The 25,769-nt window shown below is 30.8% G+C and overlaps 1 protein-coding gene and 1 non-coding gene across 2 annotated transcripts; both read left to right on the top strand.

The window, feature by feature from the left end:
- Positions 1-8,040: 8,040 nt before the first annotated feature.
- Positions 8,041-23,807, top strand: LOC113399115 (uncharacterized). The gene is made up of 6 exons (XM_026638153.2): positions 8,041-8,206; positions 18,385-18,542; positions 20,809-21,025; positions 21,453-21,580; positions 22,552-22,732; positions 23,383-23,807. Exons 1-6 carry the CDS (start codon positions 8,161-8,163, stop codon positions 23,430-23,432), a joined length of 780 nt encoding a protein of 259 aa, XP_026493938.2. The 5' UTR covers positions 8,041-8,160; the 3' UTR covers positions 23,433-23,807.
- On the top strand, positions 19,749-19,865 carry Trnal-caa (transfer RNA leucine (anticodon CAA)). Its single transcript has 2 exons — positions 19,749-19,786; positions 19,821-19,865. It is a non-coding gene; the product is annotated as a tRNA-Leu (tRNA).
- Positions 23,808-25,769: the final 1,962 nt, after the last annotated feature.

The raw sequence follows: 25,769 nt of genomic DNA, 5'->3' as shown, positions 1-25,769 counted from the left end.
TTGTAAAAAGTTAAATTTGTTATCAAATTAATTTCTCATATAAATAAGGTAAAAACTTTATCATGCCCTCGTCTATATGTTACTGATGAAATATCATTTCCAAATTTAATAAAATACCCAGTTATTTAATACATACAACAAAATATTAGATTTGACAAATATTTTAACTATCTCTCTAATCTAGTCGCTTATAAGAGCCCGAGTTCTTGGGTTCAAATTCCAACACAGGATAAAAAGTTATCAGATGTTTCGGTCCAAAATTTTCTCCAATCCGGTCATTTTATATGCCGTCCTTTCGAGAATACGATATTTACCTTCAAGCATCAGTTCATCGATTCATACGGCAATACAAGGTCATCCCGGTTATTCAAAAGACGTGCAAGGCTTCTACCTCATGCACCTACTATCCGAGAGAATATGTTTGGAAGACCGCGATAAATAAACATTTTAACCGAGCAAATTCAGCCTTGAACCGATTTCATTCTGGCATTACCTTTCAAACAATGACAGTCTCAGTAGAAGTATGCTAGGCCCTCCCTAGACACCCTCCCCCTCCCCCCAAAACTAATTTACATTAAATCAATCACTATTCGACGGTTTTCCCATTTGATAATCCAATACTAGAGGTATTGGACTTAATTAAGTTTCATAAAATTTGACAAATGTAAAACTTACAGTAATAAAAATTTTCTCAAAATTTTCATAATTACTTTATTAAATCAAAACATAAATAATATCATTCGCAAATATTTCTTTCAGAACAACGAATGTTTTGGTTATTCACAAACAAAATGTACTTGCTAAGGACGTGCTACGTTTCAGCTCAAATCCTGTCAAAGGCACGTTTGGTTCATGGAAATATGTTTTCAAAATATCTAAAATATTTTTAAATTAAAAAATGCTTACCGAGATAACTTTTATAGCAGGGGATATTATTTTTACGAATTATGTATACCTTGAGTGAATTGAGGTTGGCGACAACTCAAGTATTTAATAAATAAAGGATAAAAAAATTATCAATCTTTCCGTTATAACGTATGCTATGTTAAAATATATTATTATTATTTAAAAGTGGTTCAGTGTGTTTGTGAGACGAAATAACGAATTAATTACTTGTTTTATAATTTTTTTATCAGAATATATAACAGAATATGCAGGGTTATTGGTAATTCGACGTATTCCTGTTAGGAGGTGATAGGGGTGATTATTTGTGATAATTTTAACCCCCATATGCATGATGCAAAAGTGAACAATTTTTGAGTGATCGCGTTTTTTAGATTTTTTCAAAATAAGTCCAAAATGCAACTTCAAAAATTTATTTAAAAAAAAGTATCAATTAAAATCTATTTTTTTCTTCTGATTTATAAAAACGATTAAACACTGGATATTTTTCAATATTTAAACAATAATTATCGGTCCAAATTTAAAAAGGCGAGACAGAAAACGATATTATTTCAAATTATTTTTTTCCCTCAAATATGCCTGAAAAACAAAAAAAATCATTATGAAATCTGCAGATTATTTTAAAAACATAATCGTTTAGTTAGCTTTCCGAAAATGTATAAAAACTAGGAATTTATTTCAAAGCAAATTCAAAGTTACTTCTCGCTGTCTATACGGTTATATCTTTTAAACTACGCAACGTATTTGAATGCGGTTTACAGCAATAAACAGAGTAATTCAAGAGGAAGAATATATGTATAATACGAATGTATTAAAGTAAAGAAAAGCCGAGAATTTCAACCTATCTAGCCGAAAAAAATAAATCTTTTTATGTTTATTTTTCAATCTAAAAATTGTATGTAGACCTTATTATACCCGTGTGAAGCCGGAACGAGTTGCTAGTATAATTATAACATTAGATATATTATCTATTTTACAATAAATTGTGTAGTTCAAAAAAGGCGGACTTATTGCCTTAGTATGCACTAAAGGAACAATAACAATAACAGGAAAAATATATGTAATATAATAGTTAGAAAATAAGAAGAACTAAAAAAATCCTTACAAAATATCTTTTAATTTCAAAATAGTAAGAGAAATAAGAACTATACATGTAATAAACTCGCAGGCCCTTATTACTAATTTCATAAGCAACGACTTTTGGTCTGTGATTGTTTCAAAATCTAATAGATTTTTCAAAAATAGAAACTCAAATTTTTGTTGTTTTCTCTGATACTGTTTCGAGTCACATCTGTATTCAGTAGTGAGTAGTTCACGTCTTCCATTCCATTGTGATCACGATAATAAAATAATTACTTACCCCTATATTGACGGTTATTAGTGTTCTACAAATAACCCTGTATATAAATAATTAGACCCCGCGTGCTTGTTTATTTGCATAACTCAAAAACGAGCCGAGATGGCCCAGTGGTTAGAACCCGTGCATCTTAACCGATGATTTCGGGTTCAAATCCATGCAAGCACCACTGAATTTTCATGTACTTAATTTGTGTTTATAATTCATCTCGTGCTCGACGGTGAAGGAAAACATCGTGAGGAAACATGCATGTGTCTAATTTCAACGAAATTCTGCCACATGTGTATTCCACCAACCGGCATTGGAGCAGTGTGGTGGAATATGCTCCGAAACCTTCTCCTCAAAGGGAGAGGAGGCCGTAGCCCCGCAGTGGGAAATTTACAGGCTGTTAATGTATGTTATGTAACAAGTGGTGTGGTTTATTGAAAAATAAAATCTTTCAAATCCGGGTCAAACACTTACAAATAACCTTGAATCGATAAAGTACTATTCCAATTTTATTGTCTTTTTTATGTTATAGGTAGTTGGCCGACCAAATCGACCACCAATGACGCTGTTAGAAATATTGGCCATTTCTGACATCGCCAATGCGCCAACAACCTTGGGAACTAAGATTTTAGGTCCCTTCCGCCTGTGTTTACATTGGCTCACTCACCCTTCAAAACGGAACACAACAATACTGAGTACTGCTGTTTGGTAGAATATCTTTAGTTAATAGTCTGGCATAGTACCGGAGATGCAGCCCAAGATCTACTTTAATTATAAATTAACGTTACAAAACTATAATCCATTTTATATGTATTATTAAAGACAAAACAACAAATAAGGCCACTACTATAATAAATGGGCGAAAACAAAAAGTAATTTTATTGTTACTACTTATTCAAAATACATACAGGATATAAAAAATATATATTCAAATATGTATTACAATACTAATATGTATATGTATACTAATTATGTATTACCAACTCCATATGAATGCAATACGAGTAACGTTTAATCAAAAATATTATAATCCTCGTAGAGTTCAAAAATATGTTCGTATGTATGACGGTGGAGCGGATTAAAAACGTTCATTAAACCTAACGAACTCGTATGTTTCAGGTATCACGGATTACGTTCCGATTCGTTTGTACTCCGTACATAATATATTAAAACAAGAGGGGCCGTACAGCCCATGTCATTTTTTCAACAACAAAATTGACAATTTCGTCAACAGATTATAATTTTTTGGTATAGTCATATGAAAGTCACTAATTAGTTTTATTTTTTGTGTTAATGACGTTGGTACGAATCAGAAATTGCAATATACAAAATTTTTAATAGTTATTACTTTATGTAAAACTACAAAAAAACGAGACGAGATTATCCGTAAAAGCAACAATTTTTTGTTCCTTATCGAAAAAGGAAGTTCTCGCTTATCATTAAAACATTTACGAGATACGAAAATAAAATAAAAATTAATTAATTATATGTTAAAATTATAATAATGGTTTCATACAATTTGCCTAAAATATTTCCTGAAATTAAAGGAAAATTCTACTTTTTGGACATTAAGACTGCCGAAAAATCAAATAACAGTTTCAATGTAAATCCCTCTAATCTTAACTGAAAACTTGACAAATTGCATTTAAAAAACGGTCTTCAGCTTAATAATGAGTAGATAAGCGAAAAATTTGGCGACCATTAACTTCAACAAGTACGGTCTCCCACGAATCTTAATAAAAACTCACGCCAATCTGAACCTTATTGCTAACAATATAAGATTTCCTACGTAAATTTAATTGTATCTAGTTGAATTAAAACGTCCGCTAGTAATTCCGGCACTAATGGAGCAAGAAGTGATTAATGCTGGCGACGACATTACTGTTAATGAGGATAAATTGCATCTTTGAGCGTCCCCATAATAGCAAGAGCAATTCTTTTGCTTCTTTAATGGCTTTGTACCAATCGAAAATGGAAAATAGCATTATTAAAGCCAATGAATCAATGAATGAGTTATGGCGGCAGATAACGATCAGTTGGCGAAGTAAGTACTGGTAACGATATTTGTAGCAACGAACATTAAGTATTTGTTACAGAAATGTTTTATTTCTAGCATTTTCACGATACTTTATCAGAGTTTGTTTATTATTCTGATAAAAACACTTAGGTTATTTTAACTTGATCGTAACCATCATTGGTTGTCTACAAGCTCATGTTATATTTGTTTTGCGGGTTTTTATTGTTATTTATTTATGTATATGGTTGCGAACAATGTAATTGAAACCAGGAGAGAAGTGACTATAAAATCTATAAAAAAACTTACCTCAAAAGAAAAACAAAACAGGAAATTTGCAGGCAATAAAAATATTTCTTAGTAAACTAAGATTTTTTAAAGATTAAGAAGATTATTTAAAAATAATTTTCATTAATTATTATAAGTACAAGCAACTCTCATTTTTATCGATAATATTAAACATTTATTCAAACAATACACGAAAGGAGTTCAACATATACGTCATAATTTCATAGATTATTATTTTCGCATGGTATCATACGGTGTCATAGAATGTTCGAGATATATTTTTTCAAACGGAAATCTTCTTAAACAAACTATTTTAATTCAACACGACCGAAATCACAGGAACAGCTAGTACAAGTAAAATAAACAAATGGTCTCCATTATAACGAGTCTGAATTGAAAGCTATTGGCCCTTTTAACTTGGGTACTTAATAAAAAGACCAGACAACTTCAGAATGAACTCAGTTAAGTAGCTTATGACCTACGCATCCTTTTCTATGGATAAGTCTAATACAAGTCATCTAAGTACTGAAATTGAAATTATTACATTCAAAATGCTTAGACGTAAAATAGATTGAAAATAAAGTATTTGGTATTGGTGGAAGTGGTTTGGTATTGGTGGAATGAAGGTCAAAAAACTGTAATTAATAGGACATATGTAAAAATGTTTGATTGTTGATTTTTCTGTAATAGGATAAAGTTAATGTAATATTTAATCGCAATGGAGAACTATATCTCCTGACTAATTAATCAATTGAAATTGTGCGCGTGAAATTTTGAACTTTTTTATTTATTTTTTTTTTATTTTCGGGAAACAAACAATTATATGACACTTACGGTATGGTATATAATATTACATACATCAGCTAAGTTTACACTGATACTAATTACACAGTTATTAAAATTTAAAAAAAGACTAACATACATTAAATCAAATAGGTAACATTATACAATTAATGAGATCAATAAACATATACTAAGGGAAATCTTATCATTATGACTAAAGTTAAACATAATTAAACGAAATAAAATTAAAAAAATAAACAAAATATAAGGCATTAATGGCATTAATACATTGGTTAATTAATTACAGGCTAAATATTTATACATGTCAGGGTTAAAGAGAAGAACGTAGGGTTCCTAACACGAAATATGAAATATTTCAAAATTTATTCTATAAAATTATATTATCAAGCTCGTAAGTTAAATCTTCCTTTCCTGCTATAGTGTTGTGTGCAAAGCATCTATATATTTAATCTATCTAACCTTAACATCTAAATACTTATTGTACTAAGCAAATTGGAATAAGGCTAACATACAATAGCGAAAAAGTTTAAAACTTTTGGAGCATAGGAAAATATGTACCGTATCTTAAAATAAGGGTAATTTTATTTCAGCCATTGATTAAATGTTAAATATTCTTTATTCAGTTCACAAAAGCATCAGATTAAAGTAAAACAGTTTTTTTGTTTTATAAAAAGAAAGTACAAAAGTTTCATAATATGAAAAGTTTAACGGTCAATGAATCTGGATTATAAGCAATCTGTTTACTGTTAAACTTTTAAAAGGGTACTTTATTTATTATATTACTCGTACTAGCTAACTGTGCGGACTACGCAAGGCTCAAATTAGTATTTGATATACCCCATTGTTATATATGTATGTTACCAAGGCAATTTATATCTTAAAAAAAAAAAACATTGGATTGTATCAAACGTTAGATCTTGAAATGAAAACACAAACAGTTTTCCACGATATTAATATGACTTAAAAGATAATATACGTTACGAAAATAGGACTCTTCGTTCATTTTCTGTTCCTTTCATTTTGAAAATATATTTTATATAGGACCCTACTCATTGTTTATAGGAAAACATCAACGAACCATTTGTTAGAAAACCCTCCCCACTAAGGTCCGACTCGCTCGTAACCGAAAAAAGAACCTTTAATATTTCATACAAAAATAAAAATAAATAATTTTGGATGTTTGGTCGATATGATACATCAAATTGCGAAACACAATAAAAAAAACGCACATCATTTTTTTATGCCTAAAATAATAATATTAATATCGGACGTTGAAGAATTATATATCCATACCAAAGCGGTATTTAACACAAAGATACATAGAAATTAAGTCATGGGGTACAAACACCGTTCATGATCTTAATTACGAAACAATCCATTTTATCGCCATCCCAACCATATCTATTAAGCCTAAAAATCGTAGATCAGTTAAATTATTCCACGCTTACTAAATAAATGTGCACGAATTATGAAACATTATCGCTTTAAAAAAAAAGGTTTCTCGAAATTGAGCTTTACAACTTTGTAATAAGAGCTAATATAAAATATACGACGAATCATTAAAGATGGATATGAATTTTAAGCGTTAATTCATTTGTGTCAAAATTTATCATGCATGCGGAATCAGGCATAGTGTATAAAATTGCATTTATGGTGGTCAAATTAAAGTTTCATTAACTGCTATTATGCGTTTACTGATATATTTTTTTTTGTTCTCTTGCCGGCTATCTGTCAATTATGGAAACGAAATTTATAGACCACAAATAATTTTGCACGACCATTATAGATGAGGTTTTATTTGCATTCTCTTGTTCATTATAAACTCCTTACTCCACATTTTTCATACAAATACTATCCTGTATCACTTTTACCTATTGTATTCCATATTTTTTTAAACCTACGATGTACTGTTGCTGGCGACGCAGATGAGTTTATATGTCACAAATGTCAAAGAAAGTCAAAGCGCAAAAGACTGTAAATAAAACAAATAACAAATTCACACGTGAGAAAGAGTAATAATATTAGAGTCAAATTGTCAAATTTTGTTCAGAGATTATGTAAATCAATACATTTTATTTTATTTAATATAATAAAGTACATTTGAAAAATCATGAGAGAGATGGGTCTTTCTGCTTGGCCATGGGTCAAGCCAGGTACGGGCCTCGAGGCATACCGCCTAGCCCGGGCTTGTCCTACGGTAACTTCCGTTACCATGTGATTGAATTCTGACCCAGTGGGTTAGGGTCTTATTGACCCGGTGGAGTAAAAATCATGAAAAACTATGCAACAAAAAAAAAGATGACATTTCTGTGCCTTGTAATTGTGTAATTTAACTAACATGACTGTATTTTTAGATGTTGAAAAAGAGTAACTACTGAGTTTCTTGCCGACTGTTCTCGGTAGAATCTACATTCTGACCCGATGGTAGCTTCACTTAATATAGTTTGTTAAATGGCGATTCAAAAGTGCTTGTAAGAGCTTACTTGAATAAAGTATTTTTTTATTTTGATTTTATGGGGGTCCTAAACAGTGGCACAAAGATTTATAGATAATAATTATAAACAAGAAGATATTTAGTATAAAATCATAATGTACTAAAATATACCAGTACAGTATCATTGTCAGAGTTGACGCACATGCTTTATTCGAATGTACTTTAACGTCCTGTCATTGTCGTCGCGCGCGCAGCTTTTAAACTACAGACAGTTTAGTCAAAACGGTATTATAAAGTGGACGTGTTTTATATTTCAGTTAATTGTTTTGTTTACAGTTCCATTTATTTTGATTAATAACTGTGACTATTGTGATGACCTCCGGAATTAGTGGAGCGATTATAGCATGGCTACTGTTGGGTAATTATCAAAGGGTTATTATGTAATATAGATATGTAAAAGTCGTTTTTGAATTATAATATTATTGCAATTTTAATTTTATAAAAAAATTATTGCATGAAATCATGAAGGTCATTAACATTAAACATTTTTTTTTTACCATATCTTAATAATGATTTCTGAATTAGTGAACCGCGTGTTATTATTCAGTTCATATTTATGTCGTATCCTACTTCTAGATATAGGTAATATTATTTTATTATGACAACTAAAAAAAAAAAAGAAAAATAATCAAAGTTACGGAAAACACATCTGTGTTTGAAAGATTAGATAACAAAACACAAAAAATACTTTTACAGCAGGATCCCAGAAAGCGTTCAAAGTACATAAAATTGCCAAATTAAAAAAAAAAATGTTTGAGAACGCTTGTGTCTAGTAATACAATTAGTGAATTCGCAGTTGATAGCACATCTTGGAAGGGAAGGTTCGCCTCCTGGCTATTTCTTTATGATATTGAAATATGTAAACATTCATTAAAAAAATGTCAAAAATAAATCCCGCTAAATTTGTTTCGCCGATTCTTCTCAGGTCTGGGTATTTTCATTCCCGACGCGGTGGTAGTTTTTAACTTTACAATCAATAAGTGCTTTGCCTCTACATTGAATAAAGGAATTTGATTTGATGTGATTTGAAACAATACTTGAGCGCTTATAACACGAACAATAAACAAGTTATTATTACATATATATAATACAATTAATAACAACATTATACAAAACAAAAGCATTATACAAAGTACAATAATTATACAATAGTTGCATTGAATAAATTGATAAAATCTTTATTTATAGTCACATCACAAACAAAATGTTTACCAAAATAACATTACATTAAACACACACGGAACATCTGCATATACCTCAAAACTATAAAAAGGTGTACGTACATACGTGAGAAGTACTTCTTAGGCGTAGTTATTATTTAATAAAGTAATATTAATCTACGTATTTATAATAAAATAATATTAATTATTATGGGAAATGTAATTTATTATTTGTGCTCTACTATTATAACACTCATTCACAATTTAAATTTGTAAAAAAATAAACATGAAAAAATAATCTAAATGTGTGATATTGTCCGTGTTGAGCGATTTGCCACTTAATTGGCAGTTTAGCGAGCAACAATGACAAACTCAAAATTATTTATTAAATATTACACGTATGAAGCATTACACTAAGAAATCTACCACCGGCTCGGAAAGAAACACCTCAGACACGAGAAGAACCGTCGAAAGAAAGGCGCGGGATATTTCTCTTTTTTTTTGTCATGTAGTCTTCATGTTACCATTTCAAATTCACTCATACACAAGTTTTTTTTATAACATGAAAAAATAAGTCCAAAAAGTGCAATGGCCAAAATTGTTAACAGATCAGTTCCAGTTAGGATATCGACCCTAACTTTAGTTATAAACGATCTAAGGTAATCGTAAGAGTATTGTCGTGGTGCACCCAGCTGGGAAATAGTTGCTTTCGACATATATTTTTTATGAAATGACTCGAAATAAATCAACAAGGAGAACAATTCAATGACAAAAAATTAAATTGTTGTTATAAATGTCATCTGAATTAAAACGATAACAAAATATAACTTTAACCAATGGTATATAAAACCATATACAATAGAAAGAGAGAAAGAAAAGTCGGAAAAGGACGCCTGCAAAAATAACTTTTTCCTTGCGTTTTCTGCCAGCTCACTCCACTGTAAGCCGCGTCAAAGAACTTCGTTACAAAAATAACGTTTATTGGCGCGTATTTAGTTAAATACTTATTAATTTGTTTCTGTTTATTTAACATTGGAAAGAATAAGACTCAGTATTAATTAACTTTCTCCACCCCTCCCCCTTATAGGTAAAGTAGGTATTAAAAATATCAAATAATGAATTTGCATGCTGCGCCACAACATAGATGATTTTTGACTATTTGACGATAAGTCATTGGCTGTCTGAAAATAAATGTCAGCCAGTCAACGACATTGATCACAAAAAAGATATCGTTAATATATTATTTATTCAAATACGTTTACGATTAGATGATTATCAAATACGTCTGTTTGTAAATAATTAAAATAAATTAATAAAAACCAAATAATTTATTTTCCTTAATTAATTTTGGTATAATTAGTATTTATACATAATATATTATCGTAGGATTTTCAATTGAGGAATTATTATAGTTGGAGTCTGTCCACAAATACAGGTGCACTCTTTCTACCCTGGCTCTCATAATTGGATAGAACGGCAATCAAACACAACCAGCAAGAGTTCAGGCGATTTTAAGATAAGGAACTGTAACACTGTCAAGTACCAAGCTTCGGACTTCTACTGGGACATAACACAAAAACCCAACTAACTTTTAACTAACTCATGATCTTGCCACAGACCCGTAAGCTACTCAAATAAGTGAAGTTTTACACAAATTCAAAGTTTTTCTGTTCATTCCTCAATATCGTTACCGATTGTAAACGATTTTTTTTAATAATACAGAAGAAAGAAATATTTAAGGATACAACGTTTATACCAAATTATTTATACGACTTTGAAAGACTTTCATTACGAAAAAAGTTCCCATTGAACCCACAAATATTGGATTTATACAGGAGTTCATAAACTCCACTTCACTTTTAAAACCCAGTCAATTCTTACGCTTTCGCTTCTCTGACTTTCCAAATTCAACTTTCGTAAAAAACCAATAAAAGAATTTGCGAACATATACAAATAATCCAAATAAAAAAACAAAATGATCACCTTTGAATTATGCAGTTAAATGCGACCCAGATGCACGGTGCCCGCACCCCGTCTTGCATTTTTAATTTTTCACATCAAACCCGTCCATTGCAGATGTCTCTTTAATTATTCTCAATTGGAACCAATTACTAAATAACTCAAAGCATCCATAAAGGGATCTCATAATTGCACTTAGTTTTGATGGCAGCTATAAAAAGACATTTGGTTAATATAATATGCTTTCAGTACACGATAACATTCACATAATAACTTTATATCTACATAAAACTAGGATTAAAAGATTATAAAAGTATTTTGAAAAAGATTTAAAACCTTTGATAAGATGAGATAAGAAACAAGTGAAGAACGGCAATCATCACTGAATTTAAATGTACTTACGTCTTTTTGGTGTTGTACTTAAAAAAAAATGCAAATAATAAAATTATACTATAATATTAATTATAAGAATGGCGTGTTTGTTTCATACTATTTAAATGTTTGACCCGAAAAGGTATTTGAACCCTTCAACTTAAACGTAGCTTTATAAACTAATCATGCCAACGTATACTTTATTCCAACTATAAGAGGAAAAAAGCCAAATAAACAACAATTGCCAGTAAATTGACGCGATATCATTGGTCGAGAGCTTGATTAATCTGTGATATTCACTATGGATTTGCATAAAAATGGCGTTTTCAACAAAATGGCGTTTTCAACGTCGACGAAACTGTTATCGGAATTTTGGAATTAAAATTAAAAAATTAAGGTGGAAATAAGTAGATAAGTGTTGTATTATAAATAAAGATATATTAATCATAAACTCTTAGTAGTACACAATATAGCTGAGTTATTAGCAAAGGCAAATCGCATGAAATACGTAAATCTAAGTTTTGTTTATCTTTATTCCTACTTCGATTGGAATGGGCTATATACTGGTATATACATATGTATGTATGTACATTCTTTTATTTTAAAATTATTCAATTTATTATTAATAGGACTTATGTCACTCACATTTTAGATTCGATTCAAAAGCGTATGCTTTTATTAAAACTGTAAAGAAGCTGAATGCTTGAACGCGTGAGTCGCGTGACCACTTAAGACGCATCTTCATAGTTCATAAGTTCGCATCATTATAATTATTATTACACGATACTGAGCGATAAAGACGAGGCGCGATTTTGTAATTTTTAAATTTAGAATCAAAAAAATACGTAAGCGTCTGGTTATTCAGACAAATTACACTTCAAAAATAATTCTGTTATTCTCATTCGATAATACGTTAATAATAATAAGAAAAATTATTTGATTACGAGTGTGTTTTATTTTATGTAATATTATTTTAAAAGCTAATATATTATTATTTTCGAATCCCCAGAAATCTAACCGCGAATCTTGATACCCTATCGAATTACACTTCGAATAAAAACAAGTAATAGTTTGTTTTTAGATTTGTGTTATGTAATACGCACACTAGTGATTTCTAAAAACATAAGATGATTATTTTAAAAAAGTCATAAGAATCATTTATTTGTTTTATTATTTAGGATGTTATGGCATTAAAAAGTTTGAGAAACGCTTAGCAATGAAACTATTGACTTCTAATGGGTCTCATTACGACATGCGCGTATCCACATTGTCACAAGTAGTCCTAAATATGCTTTATTAAAGTATCAAGGCGCGCACGACGCACCAATTGAGCATATTAAGGAATTCTTATATACCGAAAACTGACTATAACAAGACTACTTTGTATAAAGTTCAATATTATTAAATTATACTAATATCATTTAACGATCATAGTAACATTTTAAAGTGAAACTACATTATTAATGCATTTTAGTTGAAATTTGTTATGTGAAATAGATATTTGTCTTGATGACCGTTGATGTTAGAGACGAATAAAGTTGCTACGCTATTTTGATTCGTGTGTACTTTTAATTTAATAATTATAACAATCAATTTTGCATATCAACTTCTGACATTTCACAATTTTCTTCAAAGTGTTCTGAGTCTGTTCTTGTAGAATAAAAGGAGATGGGCTTTTATAAAATATATGTAGTAAATAAATATAGCGCTTATGGAACAAGGTTTATTTAATTTTATAACTTAATCCCTGTGGGAATCAGAATGATTTGATCAATTTTATTAAATGTATATGTAAAAATAAATTACAACGCTTTCAATTACAATTTGCGTGGACTGGGGACATTTATTTACATGAAAGTTTCTTTATAGGACAAACGGACAATTAGACAGATCATATTTTTAGCAATTATAATGTTATTTTAACAATTTTATATCTTATGTTTAGTTAAAAAAAATACTAGTATTCAAATAAAATATGTTTTCTTTGAAATACCTATTATTTTACGTAGAGCTGGTATAGTCCAAAGGATTAGGCATCTGTGTTAACCCAAGATCACTGATTCAAATTCATTGTCATTCAAGATTAATTGTGTCTCTTTTTCATCTCACTTTGTGACAGGACTTTGTGAAAGCTCGTCTGGGTAGGTACCACCCACTTATCAGATATTCTACCGCCAAATAGCAATACTCAGTATTGTGCTGTTCCGGTTTGAAGGGTGAGAGAACCAGTGCAGTCACAAGGGACATAACATCTTAGCTCCCAAGACAGATTGATATGATTTAAGAAATATTTAATATTGTTTATTACGCCCATGTCTATAGGCGATGGTGACCATCTGGTGGTCCATTTGCCCGTTCGCCTATATATCACATTAAAAAAAAAACTCGTGCTCGAAAGTGAAGAAGTCATACCTACTGAAACCACGCTTTTTCACCACGAAGTTTTACTTCGAACGTAACTATTATTAATATTTACTTCTAACCTAACCTAACCAACACGCACTGCAGCACTATAGTAACCAGTCAAGTGGTAGAACCCGCTCCAAATATTCTCCTCGGGATGAGGGATAGGCCCTGGCTGTGCTTTAACGTTCATTTTACAGCACAATTTATACATATTTGTTAACAATCAATATGTATATACTGAATACCGTTTAATCAACAAAAGTCAAATGTGAATTGAATTATTAATAACTTCATAAGCCGTGCATTTAAAAAGCCGTTAGCACGTCACAAAGGTGTGCGTTTACAATGTCTGTGATATTTATTCATAAGAACATTCCCTGCATGTATTATAACTGTCCGTCTGTGCGTTACATCGTGTAATGGTATCGTCATCTATTTGTATTTATGCTGGAATTCATTCACGAGGTCGTTCGTGAAGTATTCATAATATAATCCAATTTAGCTTGATCCGTCCACTGTCGGATCCATTATAGATGCTATGTCCCAGTTAAAATAGTCACAGACTATCCAGTTTAAACTGGAAACATGACTACAATATTGATTAAGTAAATTAACATGCAATGCATGATTTAAGACAGTTGTAAAAATCAATACCAGCAGACGATCACTTTCCTTGTTGATACTTTTAAAAATCTTGAATAAGTCGTTGTTTTTTCAGTAAATTCTTAATATAAGCCTGAAGTTAGTGAGTTTAGTTTTACACAGGGCTCGCGTTAACCACCTAGGCGCTCCGGACTAGACATGCATTTGGCGCTCTTTTACATACCACCAAGGTTGTACTGAGCCACAAGGAAGTCTGGTTTTAGGGTCTTTGACAGTAGAAATCGTGGACAATATTTTTGTTATTTTTTCGTGCCCTGTGATCGAGGACCTACTCTAATGCTAGGCGTAAAGTATTGAGGGTATGTAGTACGAGTGGTAGAATACTTCGGCGATCTCCCGAATTCGGCGCCCTTGGTAATCGCTCCAACGCGACTCCCCTAACACCGGTAATATGCTTCGACGTAGCGCACGCCTAGAATCACTGGCGATGTTCTTTCCCCATTCGTGTTAGATTGCCGTTCTAGCCGATTATAAGTCAGGGAATAGAGAATGTACCTGTGTTTTACTTTTAACAGGCGCATTGTATTGTGTTCTATAGTTCACTTGTTCTTTAAATTTTGGGTGAAATTCTGTCACGACTGTTTTTTAACACTCTGTCAATGGAGTAGTTTATGTAATTCTACAGTAGAAGATATACAAAATAAGTAACATATAATACAATTACAATAAAGTAAAAGTTAAAAAAAATGTATAATGTAATTAAAACGTCCAAGTTCAAAGGAACACATTGTATCAAAGAGGAGAAGTCTACAATTGTTGTCAAATTGACGAGATATAACTGCCCCTCCCCTCGCATGCGTTCGGTAATTTGTCTAATTTAAAAAAATAAAACATAACTGGGTGAATGACTATTTAAGCTTCATAAACTGTAATCTACGTGACATATTTAAACTACTTTTAAAATGGTTTAATACTTTTTTTATGTTTTTATGATTAATATGAAAATCTATTCAGTCGTTATTATGTTACATTGAGCGCCGTAAAAAAGGGAAACTGAGCACACACAAGCACACTTTTAACTATAGAGTTACACTGGCTCACTCATTTTCAAACCAGAACCCAATAATATGAGTATGAGTTATCAAAATAACTTTACAATAATTAGCGCAATTTCAATATTTCCTTTCTTTCACCATATGAAATACCGTCTTGGGTGGGGGGGGATATTTCCTTTATTTTTGCGTAACTTCGCTTTGTCACCATCAAACTGACTTTGAGATTTTACTGAAAATGTTTTGCACACTACTTATTAAAACAATCAGATTAATAAATCATTATTTAAAAAAAATATACTGTGACACACTTAAATGAGGTGAGATTTTGTAATAAATCGGTATTTGAAATAAAATTATATGCACACAATTATTAAGGCAATTTTCAAACGAAATATAAATATCGTCATATGTTGCATGTAAATATTATTTATCATATACCATTTATTAGTAAGATCTTTGTATGTTTTATTTTGAATTATTATACATATTTAATCTCTCTCTCCCTCTATCTTTCTTTCTCCCTCTATCTTTCTTTCTCCCTCTTTTTCTCAAGTCACATTCAAGTATTTATTATGTTGAAGACATGACCGTGGTATTGGTACAAAAAACTTTAATAAATAAAACTATTTAAATTTGGAACATAATTTATTATATACAGATCAAAATTTTCGTGACCACTTGGAATTGACGACCTCCGTGGTCGAGTAGTGTGTACACCCGTCTTCATGGGTACGCCCCTCCGAGGTCCCGGGTTCGATACCCGGCCGTATCGATGTAGAAAAAGTTCATTAGTTTTCTATGTTGTCTTGGGTCTGGGTGTATGTGGTACCGTCGTTACTTCTGATTTTCCATAACACAAGTGCTTTAGCTACTTACATTGGGATCAGAGTAATGTATGTGATGTTGTCCAATATTTATTAAATATTTAAAAAACGTGGAATGATGGCAAAACCGCGAAACAGCTTTTCCCATTTTGTACATTTTATAGTTACATGTCGTTATTTTTTATCACTTAGTCATAAATTCCAAGATATTCTGTAATGTGATGAATACTATTTTTGCAATTGTCTGTACTTCCATTAATAAAAAATAAAAAAAAATTATAAACAATCTCAAGAAGCCTTAAATGCATTCGTGTGTTATCTTATCAAAAAACGTTACAAAATTAAAACTTAAAGAGTAATTATTTCGAAGGTATTACGTGAATAATCCGCGTGACCCGCCCTTGTTTAGGTTCATACCTCACATTTGCATAATTAATTGTTTAATCCACTTGCGCCTGACAAAAACAATTTACTTATGTAAATAAAAGTTTTAGCGCCGTAAACAACGTTTGTTTATTTCTAAATGCAAAACCGCTTTAGCAGTTTAAGTGATTGCGTTTGATAAGAAATAAAATGCAACGAAGTTACCATTCGTTCTACAAAAGTCTTATTAAATAACCTTTGGGAATTCAATTTGATTCGTTTCATTTTGAATTGCAATGAAAATTAATGATATATTTTATAAGATTATACTTTACAATATAAATATATAAGTACGTTATTTACTAGGTTGGTTGTTAGTAACATATTGATATTACGTGATTGTTAATAGAGCTCACAGTGCCTCTATGGGCGGTGGTGACCACTGATACATTACATTACATTAACAGCCTGTAAATTTCCCACTGCTGGGCTAAGGCCTCCTCTCCCTTTGAGGAGAGGAGCATATTCCATCACGCTGCTCCAATGCGGGTTGGGGGAATACACGTGTGGCAGAATTTCGTTGAAATTAGACATATGCAGGTTTCCTCACGAGATGAATTATAAACACAAATTAAGCACTGAAAATTCAGTGGTGCTTGCCTGGATTTGAACCCGTAATCATCGGTTAAGATGCACGCGTTCTAACCACTGGGCCATCTCGACTCACTGATAAGTCAAACTTATCTGCCTATTTTACATAAAAATAAATAAAACATCACAATATTTTTTTATAAGTAACAATCTATATAATTTTATAAACTAAATTCAATCAATAAAATTCAAGTTTTAATTATAAGATTCCTTTTCACATATTATTAAAAAAAAATTAAAAAAAAAATTGACCATTTCATTTTTACATATTTATAAAATTAACAATCCTCTCCTTCAATAATAAAATTTAATTTATTATAATACATTAAAAATTATTGTTAAATTATACAACTAATATATTTATATTAATATAGACCAATAAAAATAGACTAATTAATATGTTTAATATTCATTGAAGAAATTATTTTACAGAGTAGCTAAGATCATTTGTAAATCAACCATTTGTGTACGTACATAAATTACAATCTTAATAATAAAAAAGTAATCATTTTATTCATTTTATTTTTTCATCCTGTTCAATATACTAGAACAATTTTTAGTATATATTATTGTATTGTCATATATCTGTAGTGCGTGTGTAAATTAATAAATCGACTAAAAAATTCATGTAAATTGAATTGGTAGAAAGACACGTTGAATGATTCCGTTGATACGTATTATGCATTTTAATTATCAACATAAGAGAAAAATCAAAATAAGAACAGTTACACTTATTATGTTATCACGTAAATATCGCATAGAAATTTACAGCTTTACTTATTAAACGTTGTTTAGCGAGAGTTATTTTAACACTGATTTATCTCTTTCTGTCATCATTGTTTCAGCATTAGAAAGAAAAAGACAAAACTGTTTAACTAATTATACAGCAACATTTATAAGTTGTATTTATTTTTTATTAAAATAAAAAATATCAAGAATTGCATTACGTTCTAGTGTTTTTGTACAGAGGTTTATGTATTTTATTAATGAAGGAGAGGATTGTTAATTTAGTTAAAATGCATGTCATAAATATTGTTACTGAACATCTTTGTTATGTTTAAAACAGTTACTTTTTTTTTTAAATGGTGAAAATTGCTTGTAAATTCATTTATAAAGGTCATTAACCTGTTACAATTTTTGCAGCGACAATAGCACATGCAATAGAGGTGAACGTTACGGGTGAATGGCGTCCAGACCTGGGATGGGAAGTTACGTGTGGGTGGCAAACTCTGTCCAATGACACCCTACAGTCAGTCAGATTATTTAACAATGGGCAGCAGTTCATGATTTACCGACCTGAGGTTTGCATACATGACATTTTAGAACATATATTATAATCTAATATCATACAGGGGAAAGTAAGTTTGCTTATATTAGTATTTAATAGTTTAAAAGTAGTAATGTTGTATGAGGAAATCTTAACGTCTTCGATTCTTGACAGTTCCCTTGAAGACTATGCATGAATACGATCAATGCTGAATAGACTTAACACTAATTAAAACATAAAAATAATATTAAAAATATACGAAACAAATGACTATTATTATAGTACTTGTCTGTTTATTTCTTTACTGGGCTATCAAATGTTATCTCCTATCTAAATCCTTCTACTCCTAGTACATCTTAGTTCCCAATGTCGGCGCCACAATGACGATGTAAGGAATAGTTAGTATTTCTTACCAGCACCGTTGACTATGGGCGGTTCCGACCACTGACCATCAGGTGATAAATTTGCTCGTCCGCCTATCTATACCACAAAAAAAATCTAAGACCTGATTTACCAATCTCCCATCCCATCCCCACTCTATACAAAGGTAAAGCCGTGAGCAGAAACTAGTAGAAACATATTTTGCGTATATTAACACTGATATACAAAGATTTCCATAATTCTTAATTAGCCTTCACATAATATATCGTGCGAGTAATTATTTTTATTAATCACGGAAAGCCGTTTCCATGAATATGTAGTACCTTGTTTTACTTTTTCCAGCTACTTTTTCAACGTTCGAAATAAAATTGTATTCAATATTCAATTATTTATTAGCTAATTTTATTTGAATTCGTTGTATCCAGGTTTACATGTTTTAAAAAAGGATTGAGTTTTTTCGAGCAGAGTATCTTTCACTTATATGTTTAATACTATTTTTATTTAAGATATGAAATCACAATTCAATTTGCTTGATCAATTCTTAGTGTAATACAATGCGACATTACTTAAACATTTTGATGATAGAAAGTATATAAAATATATAAATTTAAAAAATCTGTCCCTATTCGTTCCCTTTCATGATTCAATGAAACGCCGAATCAAAGGAGAGTCTGGCGCAAGACCACCTTTACCTGCTTTTCTAAGAACTTCCTCATATCGGGATATTCAATTGAAATATTAAATACTTTCAACTTCCCTGACCTTATGACATTATCTTAAAAAAACATATTACGTTAATAAAATTATCGTTACACGTTACTGTTGCATATGAACGACATTTTCAACTATATTACTACTCGTCAGGATGGCCGAGCGGTCTAAGGCGCCAGACTCAAGGTATCCCTTGCCTACTTAGTAGGTATACGAGCTGTTCTGGTCCTCTCTGAGGGCGTGGGTTCGAATCCCACTTCTGACAAACTTTTTTTATATATATTTTTGTTTTATTTTTGCATCTAATTATGAATTATTTAAAATATTTTTTTAATTTAAGCTTAAAGTTTGAGTTAGTTTAAAACTCGATTTAATAGATATTTTAATAATATATTTACTCTAATCTATAAAGTTATGTATAATCCTAATTTAACGCTGGTGGAACCGCATGGCACAGCTAGTATATATGTGACTTGGCATTACATTTTACACATTTGCGCATTTAAAACAGTAAAAAATAACTATGATAAATTATTTAGGCAATCTTAACCACGCATCTAGTCTTACATAACACCAGCCCTTCTCACTTTTGTTTATAAAAAAACGATATCTTTCATCGATGGACATACTCGTGACTAATTTCAGACAGGCAAAGTTAGATTGCGCGTATTGTAAATTAGCCTAAAATGCTTACGAGTAGCTATATACGTAATGTAAAGTCCGTTTTCGGATATTCACCTATTTGACTCATCATATCGAGCCGAGTGGGTAATCTTCCCCTTCCGAGTATTTTACCAAGTAACAATCTGTTTCCTCCCTATTATGCGCTTGTTTACAAGCTTCAATGAATACCGCTTTGAAATTTAACTGACTTGATGACAAATTGCGTTAATAGTAGGTAGGTAAGAATAAATCTTATTGCATTTTATATGAATATAAAATATACTGGTAAAATTTAAATTATATGCTGCATAGATATTTATGTGTTTTATTTTATTATTTAGTAACAAAATAATTAATTTATTATAATAAAGTTTTTAAAGCATTCTTAAACTTTTTTATGTATTAAAATGTAACCTGTTTGTTTTAAAGCAGCCGTACATTATTCATTGTTAAAATATAATTATGAAATAATTTCGTATATTTTTTTACACAATTCAACTGTTAATTCGTTAGGCATAACTGGGCGTACATTAAATTGGTTACAGAGACACGGACTGTCACGAAGCGAAGTGTTCCAGACACCACAGACAGTGATGCACGTGGACTGCGCCGTAACCATAGATAGGGGACAAGAAGGGAGGTGTGTTATGCTTCTTGAACCTTACCAGCCCTCCGTGAACGATTTCACATACTCATGCGAAGTTTCTGGCGAGAGACCGATGTTCCGGATTGGCAAAAAGGACTACCTCGTTAAAATTCTTGGTACGTTGTGTAATATAAATATATAAAGTAACAGCCCAAAATGTTCCATTGCTCAGCAACGTCTCCTCTTGAGAAGATTTTGGATCTTTTACATCACGCAGAATATAATATATAATCATGTGAAACCCGCAAGTTTCGAGAGATTAATTACAAAAACATTTTTTGGTATTTATTAAGTTTATGGTATTTTACGTTATATATAAATAATTTTAATACTCACTCCAAATGCTAACTTCACATAGCAAGAACTAAACAAATCAATAGACTGATATATTTATAATCTTAATTTTATTAATGCATTTTGATACTTGAAAGAGTTGATTGGCTACAATATTGATGATCGGTCAAACAAGATCTTAAACAGATTCACCACCATCCATGTTTGTGTATACTTACCATGGTTTATCACACCTTTGTTAATTTTTAGTTCCACCATCGAATGCATCACTCACTAGCAAAACCCAAGATGGATCATCTCCAACCCGTGTAATGCTCAACTGTTCTTCGACTGGTCTTCCAGCACCAAACCTGCAGTGGACTGTCGATCAGGATAAGGTGATTAACAACAATTTTTGATACTATAGAACTTGTAGTACTGTAGAGTTCTTGAATCTCGAGGTCTAAAGCAAAGCCGGATCTACAAATCAGCTTAGATTTAAAAAATACTTTTATTTCAATTTGATTAAAGTTTGACCGTTTACCGTCCATAGACATTGGAGTTGTAAGAAAAGCGCCACAAACCTTGAGAACTAAGTTGCTTGTACCTGTAGTTACACTGGATCACTCACCGTCACTCATAATTCGTTACCAACGAGCTACGAGGTTATGCCCCTAATGCCTGTAGTTACACTGGCTCACTCATCCTTCAAACCGAAACACAATACTATAGTACAAAAAAATACTATAGTAGTACTATTTTTTTTTTCTAAAAAAGGGCTTTCTGGCATAAGCGAACATGCCGCCCTGGTTTGATTGTGGTTGATTCTTAGGAGGATACAAAAATAATATATATTAAACTTAAAACTATCTTAATTAATCACAGGTCTATGACTTAATTTGGACAACATTTTTGGGAGATTTGACGTTGGATCTGCCAGAATTGTCTGTTGTTGTTGAAATGCCTGTTGCATTGTCCAACAGACTTAGATCTAAATTAAGAGTAGTTCTAACTGATTCGTTCTGAGCACATTCCATCAATACGTGCAAAAGATCATCAGGTACATTACAAGTCGTGCAGTTCGGAGATGTTATTTTCCGCATCAGAAATGCAAACTTATTGCATGGGGTGTGCCCAGACTGAAGCCGCAGAATTAATTTAGTTTCATTAAAATTGATGTTACTGTTCTCAATCCAAGGTATAGTAGTACTATATATAGTATTGCAGTTTGACGGTAGAATATCTGATGACTGGGTTGTACCTACCACCTAAACGGGTTTGCAAAAATCCCTACCACCCACAATACGGACTTTGTATGCTAAGAAATAGCATACAAGATCCGGATTTTGGTAGCAGTCTTTTGTTTTAGCTACAAGCAGATTTCACTGGGCGCGTTTGGAATGCAACGTCAAAACTTTGGAATGTCTGGTCTTATCTATCATATACACGGAACACAGATGCTAAGGTCCTTTGTACTCCTGAAGTGAATTCACATAATGAGATTATTAGAGGAACGCCAGCAGAGTTCAATTCGGCATCTAGATATTTTGGTAAGTATTTCATTTTTTACTCAGAAGTCTGCAAAATTAAAACTTTAACGGTAGGGATTTAACATAACCGACGAAGATTTCTTATTTAAAAATTATATAAAACAGAGTAGTTTTTTGTCTCTTGTCTGTATCTTAAGTAAATTATTCTAAACTTATCAATGGATTTTGATTCGTTTTTCATATAGAAATAGCGATAAACGAGAAAAAAATGTATATATCATTTGTAAATATTTTGTACAAAATGGTCGTACTGAGACAAAATGGACGACTGTGAATTCCGGCTAATCTCTGGAACGGCTGAACGGATTTCGACAGGACTTTCACTGGCAGATAGCGGATGCAATAAGGAGTAACTTAGGCTACTTTTATTTTAAAATTATATATAGAATAAAAATAAAATCACGCTACAATATCCAAATAACTTAAATTCAAAGAAGGCGCACGAAGTCGCGGTCTCTGCTAGTTTTAATAATAAAATAAAGATTATTTTATAAAATATGTATGAATTGCAAATGATCTATCTAAATATATCTTCCAAATTGTATTTTGTATTTTTCTTAAATCGATTCATTTTAACCCCAACTTCTAAACATCGATCTACTTTATCCAATTACAAATTGTATGTCTTTTTAATTATGTTTTTTTTTCAGGTACAACACATATAATGTTTATGACATTATTTCTATATCTATTAAGGTGAAGTTAATTTTTACGGACTCTTACTTAAATGAAACCACAGAGTATTGATGTTTTTTTTGTATTTTTATTTCAGTAGGATATCGATGTTGACTTAGAAACATTAAGGTGGGGTTACACTGGAGCAATAAGCACAGATAATAAAATCATAAAGTCATTAATTAGTTTTAGTAAATCTTTTATCATATATTAATGTCCTGATTTTTATAGTTAGATTATTTATATGTGATTTTGTTCGCAGTGTAACCACTAGCTTAGTAAAATATTGGTTAATAAAATCTCCACACTGAATATGTAATTAAAATATATAACTATATGTTCTATGAAAAAACGTTCTCCAGTTATGTAACAGATATACATAGATAATACGAATAATGGTAACATTCGTTACTATTTAATAAAAAATATTTAAAAAAAGTCAATCAAATTTCTTAGAACACATTGATATATCTTTAGTTTGCTATATGTCTATGGGGGTAAACATTCATTTTCAAGTAGAAATGCTACTCTATGGACAACATTCATATTATAGACACCAAAGATAAATAAATATACTTATAGAGTAAAATTTTATTGACACATGTGGACCAAAATTATTATTATTTTTTTAGGCTATTTTATACCAAATCATGTAATTCCATAATATCATTATAATTACAGTTAATTTTATTTTAATTTTTTTTAATCGTAAGATCTCATACTTCTATGTAGAAATTAGAATTTTAGACCGTTCATTTCAATGTATAGTATAAGGATTTTCAACCACATGTGTCAAGGTCAGTGTGGAGATTACCTTACAATGATTTTGGCATTCGGTTAGGACAACTTACAAAGTTACGTCTATATAGATTATACTTTCGAAGTTATTTCCAGATTACATTATTAAAATCCAATTTACATGTAACTAAGAGAAATATCTTATTAATAATAGAACCGTTTAAAATTGTAATGTGCGTGAATCGTTATATTTAAAAATATTCATATAAAGATTATTTTCAATGAATTTGTACAATGTGTCAACAAAGAGAACATTATAATACTATTTATACTAGTTTTTTAAATTCAACAGAACTTATATAATAATCGATTTTTATTCAATAATTGTAAAATAAAACTAAAGTAGCGTCAGCAGGTTAATTGTCAAAAAAACTTATTAAACATTTTTTTATTTTTTAGTAGAATATTGATTTCTACATTTCAGAATGATTTTTGCCTTTGACAAATAACCAGACATGACGAAATAATATTTCAAAACATTGCAACTGTTTCGATAGTATACTTTTATATATATTATTAAAATTGAATATAGAGTAATGTCTGTACATTTGTAAATAATAAGATTTTATGGACGTAATTCGACAATTGATTAGAAATGTAACAATTAAAATTAAACAATGTAAATATAGTATTATGTACTAAAGAGTATGAAATGACTAGGTCACAGGGCTCCATATATATTTAACGTTGAGAATATATTTAGCTAATATTTAATTATGATAGAAACTATAATTCAATAGGATTACTGTGATCCAATTATTATAAATTAATGATTGATTTATTGAAAGATTAAAGTTGACAACGTTTATAAAAAGTACATTGATCACGTTCGTCTTTTTTTTTATTTAACTTGTGCATTTGAATCATAAACATATACATATATATAATACGAATTTTTTTTTTTCTTCTGTTCATTACAACTTGACGTTCTGAAGAAATAGTAGACGATAATTGAAATATATATTATTCAAAAAACTAAATTTACTTTTGTCCGGTTACTATACTCAAGAAACGATTTATTTTGCTGACGAAGCAAGACCTGTCTACGAGGCGTAATTGTAAAGCGTCCCTATACAAAAGTTTTATCAACTCAAACATGTATATAAAGACGAGAAATTACATACAATGGTGACGAGCCGTCCTCGGTTCGTTAGATCGGTTAGATCGGTTAACCTTGTACAATAATCATTCACTAAATATAGGAACTGAAACATTGAAATTCAAATAAATTGTTTGAAAGGAGGTCAAATTAATATATATGTCACAGCCAACTAACCGTTCAATCAACGGCTTAGCCTCTTCTCTAAACTGCACCGTTGAACAAGCAATCTTTACATGAAATAACTATGAGTTCCTCCTGACTGATTTTGGACAGGACGGTCTATCTCAAAAGAGACCAGCCAACTACAAACACAGGTGAACTCTCTAACCCCTTAGTCTCATTATCCGATGGGACGGCAGATCCGACGGAAAGAGGTCAAGCTCAGGACCAATGGCTTTACGTACTTTCCGAGGTACAGTTTACAATTTCCGAGATTCCGGGCTGGTATTGAGATTTTTTCTA

This window comes from Vanessa tameamea, chromosome 15, assembly GCF_037043105.1.
Source record: "Vanessa tameamea isolate UH-Manoa-2023 chromosome 15, ilVanTame1 primary haplotype, whole genome shotgun sequence".
NCBI lineage: Eukaryota > Metazoa > Arthropoda > Insecta > Lepidoptera > Nymphalidae > Vanessa > Vanessa tameamea.
This window is presented reverse-complemented; position numbering and strand designations above follow the sequence as displayed.

Bases quoted from the DNA above. Each gene is read 5' to 3' on its own strand.
- LOC113399115 (XM_026638153.2), top strand. From the start codon at position 8,161: ATGACCTCCGGAATTAGTGGAGCGATTATAGCATGGCTACTGTTGG. The intron at 18,543-20,808 runs GTTTGCATACAT...AATTGGTTACAG, and splicing joins TCATGATTTACCGACCTGAG to AGACACGGACTGTCACGAAG. The intron at 21,581-22,551 runs GTGATTAACAAC...CTTTTGTTTTAG, and splicing joins GGACTGTCGATCAGGATAAG to CTACAAGCAGATTTCACTGG.